This window comes from Alosa alosa, chromosome 20 (assembly GCF_017589495.1).
Source record: "Alosa alosa isolate M-15738 ecotype Scorff River chromosome 20, AALO_Geno_1.1, whole genome shotgun sequence".
Lineage (NCBI taxonomy): Eukaryota > Metazoa > Chordata > Actinopteri > Clupeiformes > Clupeidae > Alosa > Alosa alosa.
Genome location: NC_063208.1, coordinates 14,981,027 through 15,002,775, shown reverse-complemented (window position 1 = coordinate 15,002,775; position 21,749 = coordinate 14,981,027). Strand labels below are relative to the sequence as shown.

The window sequence follows — 21,749 nt, the reverse complement described above, 5'->3', positions numbered from 1 at the left end:
ACAGCTTGTATGCTATGCCTTCAGTGACCTCTAGGAATTTCTTGAGTGCACGTCGATTTCTGGCCACTAGATGACACCAAATATGCTCTTTTTACACAAAATGAGGTCATTGGACACTACAGAAGCTTATTTTCTGTAGGACCATCTGAAAGAGCAGTTTTATAATTAATATGGCAACATTTGAGAAAAACAGATTTACAGTTTTAAAATTGATACAGATACTGCAAATCATATAAAACATCATTATATTCATTAATAGGCCTACATCTTGGCAATAGCTCCCCCAGACTCATCTACAGGCATCTATGGCAGAATTAAAATAAAACACACACACTAGGCCCATTTATTAGAATCAACTTTAATCACCATTTGGCCTCAATCACATAAGAACATATTATTTTAAAAATATAGATTTTTTTGCACAGTCCCACTTAGGTCCCTTTACAAATTGAGAATAATTTTCAGACACAGATATTAATGCACTAGACTGATAGACTTGGGGTGGGGGTGGGGGTGGGGGTAAGAAAAAACAAGGTTAAAGGTCACTTTCCAGATAAGGACGTGTCACTTCTGAGTCAAGCCATAGTGCAAATAAGCACAGAAGATGATGCGTGATGAGTCCATTCAGAAACATCTTCAGAGTTACAGCTGGCTACTGAATGAGTGCAAACAGTGACACTGCACATGATATTGTGTTAAAAAAGCTCACAAATGCAATAATCAGTGATTAAAACAGAGGCCGTTGGGAGAATTAACATATTAACATAAAAAGCTTTGACTCAGCATGTATTAAGGACAATTAAAAAAAACTTTGGTCAACACTCAAGCTGTCCCTAAGTGCTATGCAATACATATAAGGTCTGCATAGAACAGGTCATGTGTATGCACCTGTCAAAACAGACCAGTAATGCCAAATGACACAACAGTTGTAAACCACACTCAATCCATATTGGCAGATTGAAATGGATAGAACAGTCAAACACACGCATAGGATTTAAAGCATCTCTGACATGAAAGCCTCCTCTAACACTCTAAGTTGGACAAGCATGGCATCAGCGGCGTGAAAACTGGAATGGCCAACAATCAAGATAATGTACACAGTATCTATGAGGTCAAAAGAAGATACCTACGGTAGTTCTCTATATTAAGGCCAGCATATGATCAGTCTGCTCAGGCACAGTAGAAAACACAGAGGCACAGTGAGTTCCCATGGTCCCATCTGGAGTGTAAGCAAACCACATCCTCTCCCTCTCTCTCTCCTCTTCTATGAGCAATCTGAGCAGTCAAGTTTAATCTAATCCCAAAAAGACACCAGCTCTCCTCACCCCACTCTCCACCCCACACACACACACACACTCACACACACACACACACACATCTCCCAAATCCCCAAAATAGAAAAAGGCATCACAGATGGGAGATTATTTTAATTGGCTCCTCATTGGTTGGGAATCCCTCCAGCACTGGACGGAGGGTAAAACCCCAAACTAGCTGAGGGAACTGACACGGTATTAACACACCTCCCTGGCGTTGGGGTTTATCTCGGGCATGCCAATCTCTTCAATGCAACCGCTGACACACACAGACAATAAAAAAAACGACAACACATAAGACCCACGGTGGAGAGGCATTGATGTGTAAACAATATCAAAACAAGAGAAAAAAGGATAAGAAAATTAACAACAAAACACCCAATCAAAAAAATCCCATTGCGACACCGTTCTTTTGTAATGTGAATAAAATAAAAAGAAGGCTTCTATGACAATTGCATTCACCAAGCTGCGTAGTGTAATGGTGTTGGCACGAATCAAGCCCTCCAGCAGGACTGGGCTTAATTAGACTGCCTCGTATTGCTCTTGCAGTACTTCAGTCGTGGTCAGAATTCGCCAACATGGTCCTAGTTTCAATTCAAATTCAAATTTAAATGAAATTACACAGCCTTCTATTGCTCTTGCAGTCCTTCAATCCTGGCCTGAAGCAGCCAGAAATGGTCTGCTACACATCTCTTGGACGTCCCTTTTGAAAGAAGACAACGACAGAGGACTGACAAAAATAAACACAAATAATAAAGATATTGGCACTTTACTTCTGGGATCCCCTTTGATGCCCAAAGGCATATGGGCACAGATCAGTCTGATCTGCAGCATTCCAGAAGGCACAGCAGGGGCACTTCCCACTTACTCCTAAGCCTTGTATCAAAGTCCATTATGGTAATTGCACTTAGGTCTCACAGAGCTACAGCCCTCCTACACACACACACACACACACACACACACACACACACACACATTCCCTAATCCTTTATTCAAACTTCCATCGCTGGTTTTTGTCTCCAGGAGTACACTTCCTCATCTGGATGTCTGCGCGGCCCTCCGCTGTGCGGTAAGAGGTGACGCACATTCCCGAGTGAGGATGGTAGATGCTCCCGTCCTGCAGAGAGAGGGTCGTCAGGCACACACACACACACACACACAGACGCACGAGAGGAACGTGAGAAATCGTATTAGCAGTTTCATTAGAAATCAGGCGGGCCAACAAGAGCCTACAAAGAATCTACAAATCTCATGCAAGTTCCTAAGGCGATACAGCCAGGCAATGCCCCTGCTGGTGGCATGGCCACAAATCCCAAGTAGTCCAAGCATAAAGAAAGCTTGCCTTTCATAATACCCTGCATATACAGTATACAAATATCATGTATTGAATGACAAAATGTAAATCTACACTTGTGGCATGATTTTTATTTCCATGTCAACGTTTTAGAATGTATGTGCTAAGGAGTTTATGCAGAAAGACAGGGTCAAATGGTGTTGAGTGAAATGTTGAACAGGAGAGGGATGGGGGTTGGGGGGTTAGACTCACATCTCTGAACTCCCAGACGATGCCGGGAGGCACAGCAGTTCCATCCGGCGGGCAGTGCTTCATTCCAATGTAGTTCTGCCCATTCGGCACCTCCGCACACAGCTCCGTCACCGAGTTGAAGCGGATCTCCTTCTTGGACGTGTACTCAAAGTACTGCAGGTGAAGAGGATGTTTGCCAGTGAGTCATCACAAATAAGAGTACAACCGACATACTGGCAGATCATTCAGTGGAACTCACATGCAAATAACCATGAGTTAGGAGAGAATAGTCACAGTCTAGTCTAGCAAAACTCTACCTGCCATCAAAAACCACTTCATTCAATGAACGGTTCAATAATTGACCACACATTAGAGTTCGACTTAATATTTAATGGTGACTGCATGGGGCAGGACATTTAGGGCAGATGGCGAGACGGGAGGCTGAAGATCTCTGAACTAGGAAGCCTTTCTCTTAATCTGACAGCTAGGGTGTCTACACAGTGAGATTTGAGATCTTTGGTTTTGGTGAGACACGGCTGTCACGACAACAACATACCTTAAAGGGTATTATCCTCCTCGTTGCCGTGTCCGCTAATGACCTTAACTACATTACGGTGCGGTCACCATTATGGAAAGACATCAGAAGCCTGTCCATCTTCACGCCAGCGGAGCACAAAACAGGTAATCAATCTCCACGGTCCAAAGGGTTCTCGTCAGGTCTCATTCATCATTCACGCGGGCCAATCGACGGCTCTATTAAAAGGGCAGGTCCTGTCCCGACTCAAACTTATTTACTCGGTCCCCATCGCTCCGTCTTACCGGACCTCATTTATCTTTCGACGGGGGTTGGGGTGTGGTGGGGTCGGGCGGGGAAGAGCCCTCATGGTCAGGCTTTTGTCAGACGAAGGCTAAAGTTTCCCTCTCTCAAGCATGTTGGTGGAAACCTTGATTTTCGTCACGTAGCAACTTATAGATTTTTTTCTTTTTTGAGGGACATCCGATGCGCGACATCAATGAGTAATAGGTGGCGATATCAAGACCAAGGAGACACACAGACACTGGGACACATGACATTAGACTCCCTCCTAACATGCGCCATTCAAAATGAACCAGATGCCTCTGTAAAACTACAAGGTGAACCAAACACAAGGTGAAATACAGGCACAGGGTGTGACTTGAAGTGACTGATTGCCATATTAAGGTGATGTGCGGTTCAGTGCGTAAGCTATGATGATGCCCTGTCATCCCACCAGGACAGTCGAGAGGATAAGCCTGTCTGACATCTATACATTATATTGGACGTAACTCAATATAGATGACCTTTACAGATGCCCCCCTCCCCCCCTCCTTTTCTAAATGACTAAGGTAGCTGTTTGTCCTGAAGGGCTAGTGTGATAACAGAGAGATCAAGTTGGGGCACTGCATGGGTGCCATACCTGGTTGCCGCCCTGGCCGTGGCAACCAAACACGCCCAGGTGTGCACCTGTAGGGCTGTGCTCTGGGGCGTTGTAGTCCAGGCACTCCGAGCGGATCCCTGCACTATGGACCTGAGAAAGAGAGAGAGAGAGAGAGAGAGAGAGAGAGAGAGAGAGAGAGAGAGATAGAAAGAGAACAAGCGAAGCAAACGCCATGATCATATTAAAAGGCCTCTTATCTCAACACCCGCACAACTCCACACAAATTACTGTAGTCAGAATGAAGAACATAAATGTGGTAGAACTACTTTTGTGTTTGCTATGCTTTCAGGCGGTGTTCCTCTAAGTTTCCCCATGAGTGTGTGCTATGCAGATTTATTATGAGCTGTGCAGAGAGGACAACAGAAAGGCCCCTAGGGTGTCCTTCCTCTGCAGTTTTTAATTTTTCTCCAAAACAATTGAACATGTATCGACACTAAGCATGTGTGTGTGGTGTGTGAGACCGAGTGTGTGTGTGTGTGTGTGTGTGTGTGGCATGAGTGAGGACAGGGGCCGGCGATGGCAACGTCGCTCTGAGGAATGTGTGGGCGAGATGTGGGGGCGCTCACCGCTCCGTGCCAACCCTCCCTGTCTTCAGGCACATGGAGCTCTGGGTAAATATTCCTCAGATACCAGTCGAAGCTGTGGCACTTCAGTCGCTGCCTCAGAACAATCCTCTCCGAAATGTCCCCATACGACTCCTAACAAACAAGAAAAGACAAACTTCAAGCACACCATAAAAAGGACACGCTACACTATATACGTTGATATCATATTTATGTCCGACCGGCTTATGCAATTGTCTGCTTGAAGCATCCTCAAAGGAGCTCTCATGTGTGACCTCTTGGAGGTGGCCGGCCATTCTGAAACGTCTGAATGAGTAATAAAGAGCGATAATGAGATCTCCTTAAATGGCAGCAATGTGCTATTTATCTGATGTAAACTAACGATTGGCAGAATGGCCCTGTATCAGGTGTCGCCCCTCATCTTTGGTCTCTGGCGCTGGCAGCCGAGCGTGCCAGAAACTGGCACAGCATTTTTTCTCATTAGTTTGCCTTGTCCAACTTGGCACTTTTTCCGCACCTGCTTTTCACCAGGTAATTTATTGTTTGATCAAAGATCCCTGACGGTATGAATGAATAATGTAATTTTTTTGTTCAGGCGAGCAATATTGAGTTGCATGCATCTTTCTGCTTACACTAGCAACTGGAGACGGCTGGTACTTGCCCCACTTACCGTATCTCCATTCGACAGTCTTTCAAAAACAGCAAACAAAATCGGTAAGCGGAGGCCGAACATAAACTACCAGCTAAATTTGTTGTAAAACTGTATTCCACCCTTTTTTTCTGCTCGGAATACGATATTGCCCCAGATTGTGTAAAAACACAAAGGGCCTTTTCTGACGTTCAAGCGTCTCAAACCATCTTCCCAGGGTAACTATATCTCCTTGACAAGGCCAGGGGACACAAAGTACTCCTGTGTCCTGTGAGCTATCTTGGCAGTAGTTTTGCTATGGAGACAGTTGATCTTATCGAGCCATATTACTAACCGTTCGGTTTAAAGCAATGTCTACATAACAGGAGATTACTGCGTAATTACACTTACATAAAAAGGCTGCGGTTTTAGAGCACTTTGTTGTGTGTCAATCAGCGCGTGTCAACATAAAGTCAGTCTCACTTAGCGCTCCTTTCAACAGGCCGGGATTGGTGCCAAGAAGAAGACACGAAATAAGGTTTCAGTACTAGTCTGAACTAGTGTCTAGCTAGCAACTCCCGTGCAATAATGTCATGGTCTTTTAAAGCTCATTCATTCAAACTTATTTTGATGCCACACTCTGACTAACAATATCAAGAATGGAGACTCAGACATTACTGATGCGCACCTGAAACACCTGGTACACTATGTAACGTTGCAGCGGGTAGGAGCATGAACCCTCTCGTTTATAGACAACTGGGTATCCCCTCGGTGCAAAATGGGTAACCAGAGAGCATGCATCTGCCTGCTCTTGAACGCTTCCTATGTAAAAAACATGAAATACCTTGCGGGCCGGCGGGTTTCGTTTGTAGAAGTGGTGCTTGTAGGAGTCCATCCAGACTTCCGCGGCTCGGACAGTGTTCTGTAGGAAGTTGGGCCGGGCATAAGGGGCCTTCTTGGGGAAGACGTGGCCCACGTGGGAGCAGGGGTGGATCTCCAGCGAGCCTCCACACTGCCACACCTGTGGGTGAGCCGCCATACCAGAGTGCTTGTAAATCAGGCCTAGAAGTCACTAATAATGATCACAACTCAACATGTCAGTAGTACATGATGTATGATCCCAACATCACATATCGCTGTTACTGGAATAACAGCCAACCATGTAAGTTGAAATGCTTTGGCAACAAACACCCCATCACAGGGTTCTCTCTAAGACAGAAAAAAATTTAGAAATCAAATTTGAATCCACCCAGGATGGCAAAAGGGGCTCAATGAAGCAGTTTGTAAAGGGAATGACCTCTGCCTTCTTTCTTATAAACAATCACTTCTTCCTTGTTGCACAACAGTGAAATCAAGAATCAGATGACTGGATAACAATGACACAGACCCAGAACCCAGAGCCATAAACAATATAGCACTAAAGAAATGCAAATAAATAACATTTCATTTCTAAATTAATTAATTCCTACATTCTAGACAGAAAGATTAATTCATACTAACAGTTAATGAATATCCCCATCAAAACTACACTTATTATAGCCAAACCACATAATTACATATACATTGATGATGTACACTGAGAGAGAATTTATCCTCAGACTGCCACTTCCCTTATTGCAAATACTGTATCTGTTGGCATTCAGACAGTGCCATAAATCACTAACTAGTAATATCTAAGCATTAAAAGCCAAAGACATTAATCATAATGCAGCGATGACAAGCACTCACAATATACAGTATACACCATCAGGCACTGGTCATTCTGGCTGTTGTGTTATGATGGTATTGTTGTGATACCTTTAGCCGCTAGACATGTATAATTTCAGTGAAGAGGGAATATTTTCTTAAGAAATTCAATTTCATAAGGTATTAATTAACAGTAACACTAATTTGCTACTGGTGTCATTAGTAGCTTAGAAGTAATACATATAAAAGACCATTTAAATTAGAGAAATGATACACTTTATTCCTATATTTTCCAAAATCCCTCTTAACCACATTACTGATCTGAGGAATTAAGAAGGGCAAACCACATAAAGGCTGGGGAAAGGCAAGTTAATTGTCCTGTTCATTTTTTCTTCCGCTTTTTCATTCTTATTCTCATATACAGTTGTAAACCAATTCACACAGCATCAATTATGCATGCTAGTGTTGCAGCTCAGAGTGAGGTATTATATTGCTGTATGCATAAAAAATGGCCCAAAGGTATGCACCATCTGTCTTCAGTTTTACATTCGGACACGCACGGACGCATACGTGTACATACACACATCATACACACACACACACAAACACACGCAGATGTACACACCCCACAGACACGGAATCTGTCGTTCCCTGATTAATGGACACCTGTGGATGAAAGGAGACTCCCCATCCCCTATTTGCAGAGGGATTTCCCAGTTCCTCTCTGCATCTCTCACTCTCTATAACATTTCCCACAGAGAGCATCTATAGCACCTCCTCAGTTACTGTATGTGGCAGAGTTCCTAGTATGAAATCCTAGCCAAGAGAATGGAACACACATAGAACCTAGAACGCATACTCACTCTGAAAGAAAGTTCCAGGTTCTCTCCTCCCCACACATCCATGCCCATATCGTAAGTGCCCAAGTACTCAAAGTAGGCCTTACTGACTGCAAACAGACCTCCAGCCATAGTAGGAGACCTGTAGAGTGAATAAAAAGGATAAAAGTGATAATTTAATGTATTAATGTAATGTGAGGTATCTTTTTTATCAAGGGAGTTCCTATTATTCAATGGAGGAAGAGAGGACCAATGACTGGCTAGCCAGTCAGCGTTCAGACTGAGGGGGACTCAGCTGGTTTTAGGGAGACCATGGAGCAGGATCTTGGATCTGACCTGATGGGGTCGATGCGAGACTTGCGTCTCCTCCGCTCTGGCAGGGGCACGGCGTGCCACTGGAAGGTCAGGCGCCAGTCGAATCCCCCGATCATGGGCTCGTCCGTCTGCATGTAGAACTCAAAGGTGTTCCAGTCGATGGTGTCAATCACCGGGCACACGATGGTGCTCTGGTTCTCACCAATCCTGAAAGGGACGAGAGAGACGGGTACTGACACAACTCTTCCTTCACCACCCTGAAATGCATTGACCTAATCCAGCCATCTGCAAAATGACATGAGATCTGATCTGAAAAGTAACATTTTTGAACATTTTTGAAAAGGATTTTGCGATTTTCCTGTTAGGTGAGCTTCACTGTCTGTCACACAAGGAGGGTGACATGAATATAAAAATCATAGATGTGGCAAGATTAAACACTGGGAAAAAGTTGGCGAGCTGCATGATTAATTGCAGCCTTTTGCGATTCACTAATTGCATGCGTTCAAATTGTGGTTTCGGTTCAAAATGGATTCATGGTGCAGCCCTGCTGATGTTAGTAGTGTGTTGCGCACCTCTCCAGCAGTGGCTCGATCCAGCCGGGCACACACTCGCAGTGGCAGTCCAGGAAGGTCAGCACGTCACCTGTGGCGTAGGTGGCGCCGATGAGCCGCGCCCGCACCAGGCCCTCGCGCTTGTTGGTGCGGATGAGGCGCACGCGCTCCAGGTTGCTGATGTAATCCGCCAGCTGTGTCTTCAGATAGCCTGTGAAATTTGCGACGACGGTGACAACAGTTAGGAGGGGACACATGTCTACCATGATGCCTATCTGTCTGGGTAAACCTTATTTAGTGTTATCTCCAGCAGTCAGACTGGGACAGTCAGACAAGTGACCCAATAAAAAACGGTGAAACAAATAACATAAATTAATTGGTGGCATCATTAGTGGCTAACGAAGGGAACTGGCAGACCCAGTGCTGTATGCCCAAGAGAGCCACGCTTGGACAAAACCCTCCATGGACCTGATTACTACCAATCTCTCCAAATTAAATGCTTTTTTCATTACTGTCCCGGAACAATGGAGGTACAACCCACAATACACTCGCTGACAGGCTGGATGAAAAGTCCCGCTCTGGGATCTTTGTGTCTGACAAGGTCTTGTGTTTCTCTTTCTCCTCCCCAGAGGGCAATTAAACGGGCCTTCATTGCAGTGTTTGAGTCAAAACGCAGCCTGCTGAGAGCAGTTACTCATTTGGAAAAGCACAGATGATGGCATGTCAGCCTCAGAGTATCTGTTGGAGGACAGACAGAGGAACTGAATGTGCGAGTATCCGTCTTTTCGCTATCATAACACATCTGCACTGAAAAGCATTACATCCACAAGGAAAGAATTTCAGGGGGTGATTAGAATTAGGGTGAGTGATTGGAATTATAATTGATGTCATACCCACACAACGAGTGAGCTCTAAATAGGAAGGAAACCTGTGACGCACAGCTAGCCTATAAATCACATTAAACTCCTCATTAAAAATGTCAGATGTCAAAAAAAGGAGCCTGTCGTCTGAGTTACTGTGAACCCAGGGCTTTACAGAGTACTATACTACGTGCATGATACTGTGTAGGGGTCTGTGAGTGCATCTCTGCAGCACTGGCTAAGGTGTTTTCTGAGCTGTCACCGGGGTGTGTGTGACTTTGGAGAGGCCTCAGCCTTCTGAGATTCCTCCAGATTAGGGGAGGGAGGCAGACAGGAAATGGTTTGGTGTGAGGTCATCATGAGGCGTAGCATCTGCGAGCAGCTCAGCGCTGGAGGAGACGGGGTTCTGGCTGAGAAGGATGAATATCTGCACTAGCGTGATACCCCACCACTACTCTCTCTCTCTCTCTCTCTCTCTCTCTCTCTCTCTCTCTTGCATTCTTTCTTTCCCTCTCTCTTCATTTAGCTCTTGCCTAGCTTTCGTTTTCTCTTACTGCACTCCCTTTCGGTCTTCCTGAATCTGCCTCTTATTGTTCACTTCCCCTGAGTCTTCAGCTCATACCCTCATTTTCATTGCACTATTGACCATTTTCACACTTCCGTATTTTCTCAACGCAGTGTAGCGGAACTTCCGGTTACCATAACGGCAGATGATAGGATGTGAGCTGGCAGTTTTCATAACCTTTATCGATTACACTTTACTTCACAGTATTGTGACATGACACTGTCATGACACAAGTCATAAACGTTTATGACATAACGCTTTTATCATTAAGTGTCATTCGTTTTTTGTCATAACAAATTAGGATTAGGATTAGGTTAGGTTTAGGGTTAGAGTTAGGGTTAAGGTTAGGGTTGGGGGTAAGGGTTAGGACTAGGGTTAGAGGTTAGGATTAGGGTTAGGGTTAGGGTTCATGTGTCATGACAATGTCATGTGTTCATGAAAGTCATGTCACTCTTATGTCGATACTGTCAAGTAAAGTGTTACCCATGTATCTGCTTTTTCTAATGGATTTCTATATCTGTATATATCTTGTACAAAAATCTAGTTTATAATTAAAGTGACATGGATTCTGTCAAAATTTGCCAGCATTAGTTTGAACACATTTTCTAAATAATGTTTTTTCGGATGAATAGGAGCCGCAAATCTCACTAGCGGTGAGCAAGTAATATTTTGCTGGATTGTATGAAATCAATACTTTGGTAAGGTAACCAAATTCACAGTAAAAGTCTAAATTTAGCTGCCATTTCTCCATCAACAAAGCATACGGAACTGGGTTTACCCATCCTTGACGGATTTCCATTTTTTGAGCAAAAGGTCTATTGAGGCATCCTTTTCTTTGTTCCCTCTCTCTCCACTCTCTCTCTGTCTCTTTTAATCTCTTTCTGTGAAAATGAGGCCGATCACAATTATTACATAATCACCTGATCACAATTATTTGAGAAGAGTCGTGCATCATTTTGCATAATCATCATAATCGTTTCCATTCATCTGTATAAAAACAGCTGGACAAAATGAACTGAAATGTCATATTTCACTTTGTCAATTTTTGCAGAACAGGGAAACAGCTATGTCATTTTTATTTCAATGTTCAGTGCTCACACATTAGCTCTCCTAAGATGTATGTACATTATTAAACTATGTTGAGACTTAATAATACAACCATAAAATGAACAGAGACAATAAAATTGTTAATTGCAATTATTTGTATGACAATTAATCGTCCACTAGAATGTGTGCTTATTTCCAATTAAACACTCGAAAAGTTTACTAATATGGAATGTTTCTAAGGGGCCGTTTATACGAGAACGATTGCGGAGGAAGACGACAAAATATTTTATCATAAGTGCCTTTCGTTTACACGGCGACCCCGCCATCAGGGCTTGAAGACGCATAAAAAAATCTGAAGACTCCTTCCAGAGTGTAGAGTTTTGAAGACGCGACCCGGTTATGCGTCTCCGTCTAAAACAGCTAAACCAAAGATCCTTGATTACCTCTCTGGCTAAACTGTCAAATTAGAATGTCTACTGCGCTGGACGTACCGGGTTCTATCACACCACCACCCAGCGGTCTGGAATGCATATCCAATCGAATATCACATACTCTTAGCGTCTTCATATAAACAAAGATTTCCCCCTGAGAATGCTCGTCTAAACGCGAATAAAAAAATGAAGACGAGACGCCACTTCTGCGTCTTCTCTTTTCATCGTCACCGTATAAACGTAGCCTAAGTTAAGTTTTTAAAAGTTTTACCCACCCTGCCCCTCTCCCTCTCTGCATTGTGACATCACTCCCCATCTGGTACTCACTGCGGTCGCTGAAGTCGTCGATGAGGATAATCTCACGCAGCAGGATGGCGGGCGTGGTCTCCAGAACGCTGTGGATGGTCCTCAGCAGTGTGGACCAGGCCTCATTGTAGAAGGCAATGATCACCGATGTAGTGGGTAGATGCCGCACGTCAAACACCTTCGTCCGACACCTGACAATGGCAAACATGACATAAGAAACACATGAGATTAAAAAAAAGATATAAAAATATTGAAATACTAATAAATACTAATCCAAAACACTAATACACTTAATAAGTGAGTAAACAAACATACAATCACATAACTAAAGAAAAAAAGAAAGAGATAGATTGATTGATTGATAGATAGATCAAGAAAGAAAGAAAACCTTTATTTATCAATTAATAACTAAATCCAGCTGAATGAAAGACCCGGAGGCCATGAGCAGCTGGACATCAATCATGACCATAAATAATGACGTCAGCTGAGGAACAGGTGAGAAACCTGCTACAGCAGTGTGAGTGGAACAGGGGCACTTTGGCCAATCACACCGCACCGCAAACCCGTCGGTTATTATGTGCAGCAGAGATACGGTTCTGAGACTCCAGAGCCTTTGGCAGCCTCTGGGGATAATGGCACAGAATTAAAAAGGACAAAAAAAAACATCACACTGAGGCAACACATGCCAGAGAGGATTTCACAGATGCCTGGGGAACAGAGAAAAAGACAGCGAAGGAAAGAGAGAGATAGAGATAGAGAGAGAAGGAAAGAGGGAGATAGAAAGAGACGAAAAGAGAGATAGAGAGAAAAGGAAAGAGGGAGAGATAGAGAGGGAAGGAAAGAGAGATAGAGAGAAGGAAAGAGGGAGAGGGATATGGCACTCTTGAGGATGTGTAGCACCCTGCAAATAAATAGACAGGGACAGCTTGTGCAAATGGTTCAGGCATCACTCGAACTGTTGCACATTAAATAACAGACAGCTGATTTATAGCAAAATGGTAAACTGCAAGTAGGGCTGCACAATTAATCGAATTTTAATCACGATCACGATCACGATTTTGGCTTCCCACGATCAAATTTGCGTGATCGAGCGATATTTCAAATGCGTGCTCTATCCATAGAACCAACCTGGCAACCCGTAGAACGCTCCGCTACAAAACAAATCAAGCGCTCCTTAAACCTGTCTGACCATGTGCCTGCATACAGCCTACCAATGACAGCTGCTCCCTGCACTGTTCAGCCTGATGCACTGTGGACTAGTGACATTATGTTAACTATTAGTAGGCTAGTTAGACTATACAATAAACGACGATCAAAAATCAAATGTGTGGCACAGCAGAAGGCCAAGAGCTTGTCCCTCGAAGCGGATCATCCATTGTTCGAAAATATTTCTGATTTCAGGCAAGTTAAGTTAACCAAAAATATAAGCAAAGCAGGGCTCTCAACTCATACCGTGAAACACATCACATGACGTAAACCACACATGCCTTTTTGTATCACATTAACTTTTAGTCCTTGTTTGCTTCCGCCGATAGCCTATAGCCTACTGTAATAAGAGTTGAGCTAACGACGGGATCCGTGAATTTTATTCATGTATTTTATAAGCTTCATGTGCAACCTACAATGCATATGCGTTTCAAGACACAGCCTACTCAAAACGAGTGAACAATAATGAAAATGTAGCCTACACGTCAGTGTTTTACATATCAACGAATGACTAAACCAGGGGTGTCCAAACTGCGGCCAGCCATGCACTTTAATCCGGCCCGCCGAGCATTTATTAGTTTATCATAGGCCGCTCGCTATTTTTTCCCAGCGATAGACGACGTTGTGGTTAACTTTAGGCTACTACAAACTGCTTTACACTCTTCTTAGAGAACGTTTACAATGTCAATGTCAAAACAGCTCGTCACATCGAGATAGTATCTCCATTGCAGCAGATCTAACTACGTTATGCTAGTCCATTTAATTGGGGACGCATTTGAGCGTGGGAGAGAGGGCGATGGCAACAGTAGTTCCCACTACTGACCATTTATAAACTGTGAGAGGGCACAGCCATAGGCACAGCACTAGCCATAGGCTATTTGAGTGGAGCTGGCAAAGAGTCAAAAGTGACAGTGCACCATTTATAAATTAATTAAACAGCATCAAATTAACAGTATTTCTTAAGAAATTATTTTTCTACAACAAAATTATTTTGTCATTTAAATAATACAAAACATTATTATTATTATTATTATTTGTGTGTGGCCCGCTGGCCAATTTTCAAAACCCAATGTGGCCCTTCAGTCAAAAAGTTTGGACACCCCTGGACTAAACGATTACAGTAAACTCATGAACAAGAAGCAGAGCTTAAGTGGCTAATGGAGAGCGTGGAGGATTCCCGGTGGGCTGTTAACGTTTTCCCAAATATTAACAAAGTAGCACGCACAAAACATTTGTTTGGAAGTTTGGAAGTCGCAGTCAAATCTATATTTGCAGTAATTTAGGGGAGTAAATGTGAGGGGAAGAATTTGGGTGAGCCAGATAGCAAGTCCAATATGTTTAGGGAAAAAATATTTTTCTCACTAAAATTAATTAATAATCGTGATAAATAATCGTGATCTCAATATTGATCAAAATAATCGTGATTATCATTTTGGCCATAATCGTGCAGCCCTAACTGCAAGGGGCCATTTTACTAACATCTAAATGAAGTTTTGGGAGAAACACAAGCAGGTCAGGGGGCTGGTTGCAGAAGTTGCTTCAAAAGGCTCACTAGAACTCGTTAGGAGCTGTTAAAACGAGTGAACTATGAATCAGAAAAACTCCCAAATCTTCAGCACTTTATCAACACCTCAAAGCTCCCAGCAAGCACAGCAAGCCCTATGATGTTCCAACTGAACCACTCTTTAAAGGGCTCCTGTTTTTTTTTTTTTTTGCAAAGCTCAGAAACATTCACAAAAAAAGATCTTGTTCATCTCAGCAGGGAAATTCAAAAAACATTTCTGATGCTTTTGCGGAAAGCTGACGTAAAATCCAGCTCATTATTTCAGTCCAGGGCTTATTATACACCGAGAAAAAGGAGTAATTACTCTTCATACCAACAACAGGGACCCACACGGGTCAGGGGATGAAGGGAAAGGGCAGGTGGTGGAGAGAGGAGGGTAGAGCTTTCTAGAACAAAGCCAAAAAAGAAATGGACGAGTGTATCATTCTTTAGAGGTAAGGCAAGCTTTGCTTTGCTTTATACTATTATTACTTCATAAGGGAATTGTTCAGGAATGAAAAAGAGCATTGTGATATACCATAGTGGATCGCCAAAGCAAAACCACAGGAAACATAAATAATCGACTCTGTCGCTAAACATATGGCAACTTGACAGGCCAAGCTGACACCATCTGGATTGAAAAACAGAGGAAAAATGCACATTCCAAAAAATGCACATAGGCCAGTCCAGCTTTCACTCCAGTCCAGGAACACACCCTGCAAGTAACCAACACAATACAAACATGCACCCAAACCCCCCACAAAAACAGCCATGACGCAGGGTAGGGAATGAGAAAGTGACAAGAGAGGAACTATGCCAATCATGCCCAGTGTGCCCGCCCAGCCCACCCGCCTGCACCCCCGCCCGCCTGCACTCACTCGTACATCCGGTTATCCTGGATGTGACGGTGTAGCGAGATGTGGTCAGACACGAAGATGTTGATGGCGTAGCGCTCGATGGTCTCCTCCTGCAGCTTCTTCTCGTCGTCCGTCAGCGTGAGCCGCGTGGCCTTGCCCCACTCGCCCGGCGCGTTGCTGTCCGCCGGCGGCTTCTGGTACACGGGTTGCCGCAGGGCCTCCGCGTCCTCCGCCTCCACCGCCCGCTCCACCCGGCCACCTACCGCCAGGCCCGTCTCGTCTTTGGACCCGACGGAGTCCGCGGAGGGGGGGGGGATGAAGGCGGCGCGGGAGACGAGCAGGTAGGTGACCCACACGAGCCACAGCACCATGCCCGCCTTGGCCAGCAGGCCCAGCTTGCGTGACAAGCGCACCCTCATGACGGGGCAGTTGGTGACCACCCAACGCTGACCTCTGCCCGACCGCCTCGCCTCGTCTTACTTGTCTCTGACTGCTGTCAGCTCACTGTGGAGAGAGAGAGAGAGAAAGAGAAAGAGAGAGAAATAAAGAGAATATGGAGAGAGAAAGATAGAGAGGGCCACAGAAAGAGTGACAGACAAAGAGTGAGAGCTTTTTAAAAACATACCAATTCACACCCACAATTCTTTCAGAGTTGACACAAATGCCTTAATGTTGTCAGTTCATGTTGTCATGTTGCCACTGAGCATGTGAACCACCAATGTTCGCACACATTCATGCCCATACAGAAACACACACACCCACACACACAAACACATGTGATGTAGATGTTAATGTTCTAATAAGGGTCTGTTTACAATAATGTTCTATTAAATAATACTTTTTGTCATGGTATTGGTATTTAAGAGCAGTTAAAACTGTCGCGAACAGTAAATTAAGGGGGGTAGCAACGAACAGTGTTTAAAGGTTAAACAAGGAAGAAGGGAGGGAGAGAGAAAAATCTGCCTCTGAAAACAATCGGAGTAAAAGTAACAGAGTTAAAGTGTTGCATGCGATGATCCGTTAGGAGCACTTGGGAAATTCCAGCCCATTCAGGTGAACTGATGCTTCAAAATGCCAATGAATGGAATGCAAGTGATGGCGACAGCAAAATACCCAACTTGTCTGTACACAAAACCCCTGCTGGTCCTCAAATCTCTGTGCGATCTCACCTGCCCCATCACCAGTAGTGTACTCCTCCCCATCCCCCAAAAAGCTCTCGGTTGCTCTGACAACTCCATTGCCCTCACCCAATGGGCAACAGGGCTTTCAGTGGGGCATAAACACTGAAACATTCTGTCACACCCACGTCTTCCACTCTCACAGATCCCATAGCCGAATGAGCATTTGTTTACATTCCAAATGAGCCTCTGTTATGCTCTAGTGCTGTCTTTACAGTTACCCTTGCTACCTATTTACAAGTACCTACGCAGTTGTGTGATTTTGATTAATTATCGCTCAGGTGTTGGGTTTTCTGTCTCATTCTACGCTGTTCCTAGCTGTCATGAGAAGCACTTAATAACGAACAACTCTATGGTTATCATTACACTGCTCTCAGGTATCCTCCTCCTACAGTGTCGCCTGACTCCTTGTTAATAAAGTATGGCGTGGATGAGATTTCGATCGGAGACTCTCAAGGTTTCTCCAGCCCGGGAGGCAATCATAGCAGTGTCTGAGCCCCAATCCATCGGCACGTCTGCAGCCTCCTGTGTAATCACATAATTGGGCGGCATTAATATTTCAGTGTGCAGGGATTTGCCCTGAGAAAGCCACCGCTGACAAAGTGAGAATCTGACACTTTGAACTGCTGCCATTTCTTTCTTTATTTGCACGGGAATCCTGAGTGTTTTCTGTACCTTTCCAGTTACTAAACCGGCAGCCTCTCATTTTCTCTTGCTCTCTCTCTCTCTCTCTCTCTCTCTCTCTCTCTCACATACACACACACACACTCACACAAACTCACACACACACAAACAGCATGCACAGACACCTGACATTTTCTGCTTTAGTCTTGTGCCATACCGTACTAATGCTGCAGTTAAAGCCAATGATTTGTGTTTTTATAAGAGCAGCTGATAGGAGATGGCAATAGAAGGAACTTAAAACTTTAAACTTCCCTTCACATAAGCGACTTGGCTATCCTTGCCAGTTCTTGTGGCAGCTTTCATTATTTTGGTTTATGTCAGTCAATAACTGCTGAGTCTTTGTTATCATGCTATCATATTAAACAAAATGTGGAATTTGTCAGTAAAATCAGAATGCCCTGCACAAGATTAGCTAGGTTAGAGACAGAGTGTACAAGTGAGGCACCGACACACCACTCTTATCTTGTGAGCCTGACCTTTAACAATTCAGTGACTCAGGGCCTAACAATACTCCACTCCCGCAACACACAACCGGTTCAGAGCCAGTTCTGGTGAGCTCCAGAAACAGGAGACGCCGGGGTTGGCCTAGAGCAGGCTGACCACTACCCCACGCCTGAACTGGCCTGCCGGTCACACCTTTCCCCTCTGCCACCTGATACGGTCTTGGCAGCACCAAGCACGCAAAGGGGCACTGGCTCTCACACACACACACACAAGAGCCCTTAAGGGGACCACTGGCCTGTAGCCGGTGCCCGCTCCGCTCTGCTTCGCCGGACAAGGCGGGAGATGCCACCGGTGGCTCAGGATAGGCAGCCGGTCAGCGGTGAGGAGGCAGCAGTGCCAACCGCTGCTAACAGGTGTGTGTGACTTCACCACTGATGCCACATAGCAAAGATGAGGCAAAAAGGGCAGAGCCTCTAGAAGAGGCCTACTTTTGTGAGGTGGGGCTCACTGCCAGTCCACAGACTGGTGGTGTTTACCTTTGAGCTCCTCGCTGGATGTGGCATCAGAAAGAAACAGAGACAGAAAGAGAGAGAGAGGCAGAGGGAAATTAGTGAGAGAAAGGTCGAAAGAGAGAATTTGAAGTAGGAAAAAACAGCAGTGGCAGTCCTGGCTCACTACTCTGTGCCCTGGGACAGCAAGCTCACAAACGTTGTGGCCCACCCCTTTATTTAAACAGCACCATTCCATTGAGTTTGCGGGCGACATATGAAATTATATGTGTGTCACGTGCACTGTGAAGAAAGGAACAAAAGACAGCTGTGTAAAAGACAAAAAAGAACAAAAACACACAAAGCAGGGGGTAGCAAATCATGCGTCTTTGGCCATCTCGACAAGTATTACACAGTGTTATTACTATGTGTTTACATTTGGACTGATGTTGTTGGCTCTTGATGTGGCAGAGAAAGAACAGCAGTTAGCCCAACCAGTGGTAAACGCAGTGGTGGCTGTACAGAAACATTGCAATGAGCTTGCTTCACTCAAGCAGGGGGTAAAAAACATATGGCCATAGGTTATACTCTCTATGTCTATTTAATATAATACAGTATTTGCTATTTAGTCCAAGCTGCATGATAGCTTCAGCTTTGTTATAGCACCTATGTTAACCATACTCTAATGTAGTCCAATAATTATGTAAATGCGGCCAGGTAGGCGTCACGTTACATTCTCTTGTATAGTTACAATGTCAATACATTGTATCCGCTACATAACAAAGTGGGATGCCAAAGTGACTTAACCCTCAAGCTAGCAGGGGGAACTATTTGCTACTCTAAAAATGTGATGACTATCCTGAACATCTAGTCTGACAAGATGCGTGTGCCTAGTGGGCCCATTTGAGTCTTTAAGACTTTCATCTCATCATCAAATAACGTCAAGTAAATACTGACCCACATGATGCGCATACTACAATGTTATTCCGTTTACGCTCTATAAACAAATCGACCTACACAGCTCTTCACTCGGCTAACAGCTCTTGACTACTCACAGCTGTGCACATCTCAACATGAGTAAGAAAATCAGTGACGTACAGTGAAGTAGTTTTCGCGTAACACACAAACAAGTGCGCAAGCACGCGCATAGAAGAAGCTGTATACCTCTGTGCAACAGGCGTGCACTGATTTATTTTACCTACCTGTCCTTTTCTATTGCCTTAAAGAAGAGTAAAAAGGTGAGGATTGCCTTTGTAGTAGACTACAGCCTACTATATTTTTTAAAATGAAAAAGAACCTGAGTAGTTAAACTACATCGCCTTTCGAAACCGAATTCCATCACATTAAACGATGGACAATTCAGTGGCAGTCAAATGTGCGCAAAGTCTAAAGTCTGTAACTAAGTTACAGTGAGTGACAGGCACGCACGGCCAGATCTGTGTAAGTGTACTGCTACCCGTCTGTGGTCCTCATCGACGTGTAATCGAGTCAAACGAGTTTCTTTGGCAAGATGACGTGTGCGAAATGTATAAATTCAATAACCGGAGTGACCAGTTAAACAATGAATTGAACATTTGTTCACATCGCTTTTACAGTTTACAACGGTATTGCACTTGAGTTAAGCTAATGACATTTGAGTTGGTTTGCAATGTTCAGCATCACTTCGGCAAATATGAGTTTGATCAATGAACTTCAGTGAGAGCTCTGCAAAAGAACGCCAACTAGTAGCCAAACTAATCGTAGGATATCACAATGTGAACCATTGGAACATTACGATTTACAAATGCTGTTACATTGTATAAAGGTTCAGCAAGCAGCTCTTACCTTCCACACTACATTCCGTGCTGTTTCAGACTCTACTGCTTCGCTGGACTCGTAATCAACGTTTATATCTTTCAACAATTGCTAGTCGGCTAGCTAGCTTGTTGCAATGAATAGCATTTAAACCACATCCTCCTCAGTCGACCTTAGCTTTAGCTGTTTTTTTTTTATTTTATTTATTTCATTAGAACTGACAACTTTGGAAAAAAAACTAGTTCAATCCAAACTGACTATCAAATAGAATAAATATATTATTAATGCCTCAAATCAGGTCACAGGACTACTCCGAGGTGTTAGACGGTAGCCACTGACGCTTTTCCTTTGCCTGTTCCTCTGTTCCTCAGGAAGTTTGACAGGCTTGTCTAGTCGCTATAACACGTGACTCTATACATTCTGGCCACTCTGTAGCCGAATGTCAGGTTCTATAGTCGACGTGGTCACTTTGTCATTTCATATTCTGTATCGAGACTTCAAAAAGAATGTAGGTCTACATTATCTTCAAAGTTTATAAGCTGTTCCATTTAATCTTTTTTATCTAACAACTATCTATCTTCCTTTGACATTTCCTAATCAAAGTAATGACAATACCAATAATAGCCTTTTTGTAGGCTATTTTACCAGCTGTCAGACTTCAGTTTGTTTATTTATTTTGCACAACCATGCTTGTAGCTTCTAGGTTGAACCCTCCAAACCACAACCATTACATTCTTCCTTTTCAACTGTTATGTTGAATAGGTAACATGTTGTGGCAAGTACAACTTGTTAGTGCTTAACAATCACTGATACAAAATCCTGTATTTACATTCACATATGGAAGTGTATATACGATCTTACTTCTCTATTATCTCAATTTCAACATTTATTATTACTGTCTTGTAATTCAACCCACTGAAAGACGATGCTTGAAATATGTTTCCCTTTCCCGGAACAGCAACCAAAAATGCAAATGGCTGGCTTTATCAGTTTTCCATGCAAATTCAGTAGACCCATACCGTATGACGCTGTCCCCCACAGGCACACCTAATGACAACAGCTGCTTTAGAACTATGTGTTTGTGGGCTCAAGCGTCTTATTAAACAGCTGTTGTTGGAGAGAGGCTGACTCCTCACCCTTGAACCTGAAGGGTGCCGTGGTATGAAACTCGCAGAGAACAGGAACAGACAGCAGAGGCCCAAGTTGCTCCGGCTGGTTTCCATGGATGTAATATAAACCTGGAAATCCTGTCACTGAGAGAAAGAAACAAAGCAACACTTTTGAACTCATATTTGCGGATACTCATGGCTTTGCGATGCAGCTCAGCTAGTAAAGCCATGCCCCTGCATTTTAATAGCCGGACCTGCAGTAAAAGCACACTGAACTTCGACCTTTTCACAATACAGCAACCGAGATATTTGGATGAATGTATGCTTATGTATTAACCTAATGGTTAAAATTTAACTAAT

At 43.8% G+C, this 21,749-nt stretch overlaps 1 protein-coding gene across 2 annotated transcripts; it reads right to left on the bottom strand.

The window, feature by feature from the left end:
- Positions 1-338: 338 nt before the first annotated feature.
- Positions 339-21,749, bottom strand: poc1bl (POC1 centriolar protein homolog B (Chlamydomonas), like). 2 transcript variants are annotated; one of them, XM_048230096.1, is made up of 11 exons: positions 21,417-21,749; positions 15,714-16,196; positions 12,108-12,277; positions 8,899-9,088; positions 8,348-8,533; positions 8,036-8,153; positions 6,331-6,507; positions 4,862-4,993; positions 4,275-4,385; positions 2,860-3,012; positions 339-2,430 (listed from the first exon to the last, which is right to left on the bottom strand). In XM_048230096.1, exons 2-11 carry the CDS (start codon positions 16,109-16,111, stop codon positions 2,302-2,304), a joined length of 1,764 nt encoding a protein of 587 aa, XP_048086053.1. In that variant the 5' UTR covers positions 16,112-16,196; positions 21,417-21,749; the 3' UTR covers positions 339-2,301. The 2 variants fall into 2 exon arrangements, with proteins under 2 accessions (XP_048086053.1, XP_048086052.1); XM_048230095.1 differs by lacking the exon at positions 21,417-21,749 and adding an exon at positions 20,311-20,633.

Excerpts from the sequence above, each read along its gene's own strand:
- poc1bl (XM_048230096.1), bottom strand. The coding sequence starts at position 16,111 with ATGAGGGTGCGCTTGTCACGCAAGCTGGGCCTGCTGGCCAAGGCGGGC. Across the intron at positions 9,089-12,107 it reads CGACGACTTCAGCGACCGCA|GCTATCTGAAGACACAGCTG; the intron begins GTGAGTACCAGA and ends CAAATTTCACAG. Across the intron at positions 8,534-8,898 it reads ATCGAGCCACTGCTGGAGAG|GATTGGTGAGAACCAGAGCA; the intron begins GTGCGCAACACA and ends CGTCCCTTTCAG.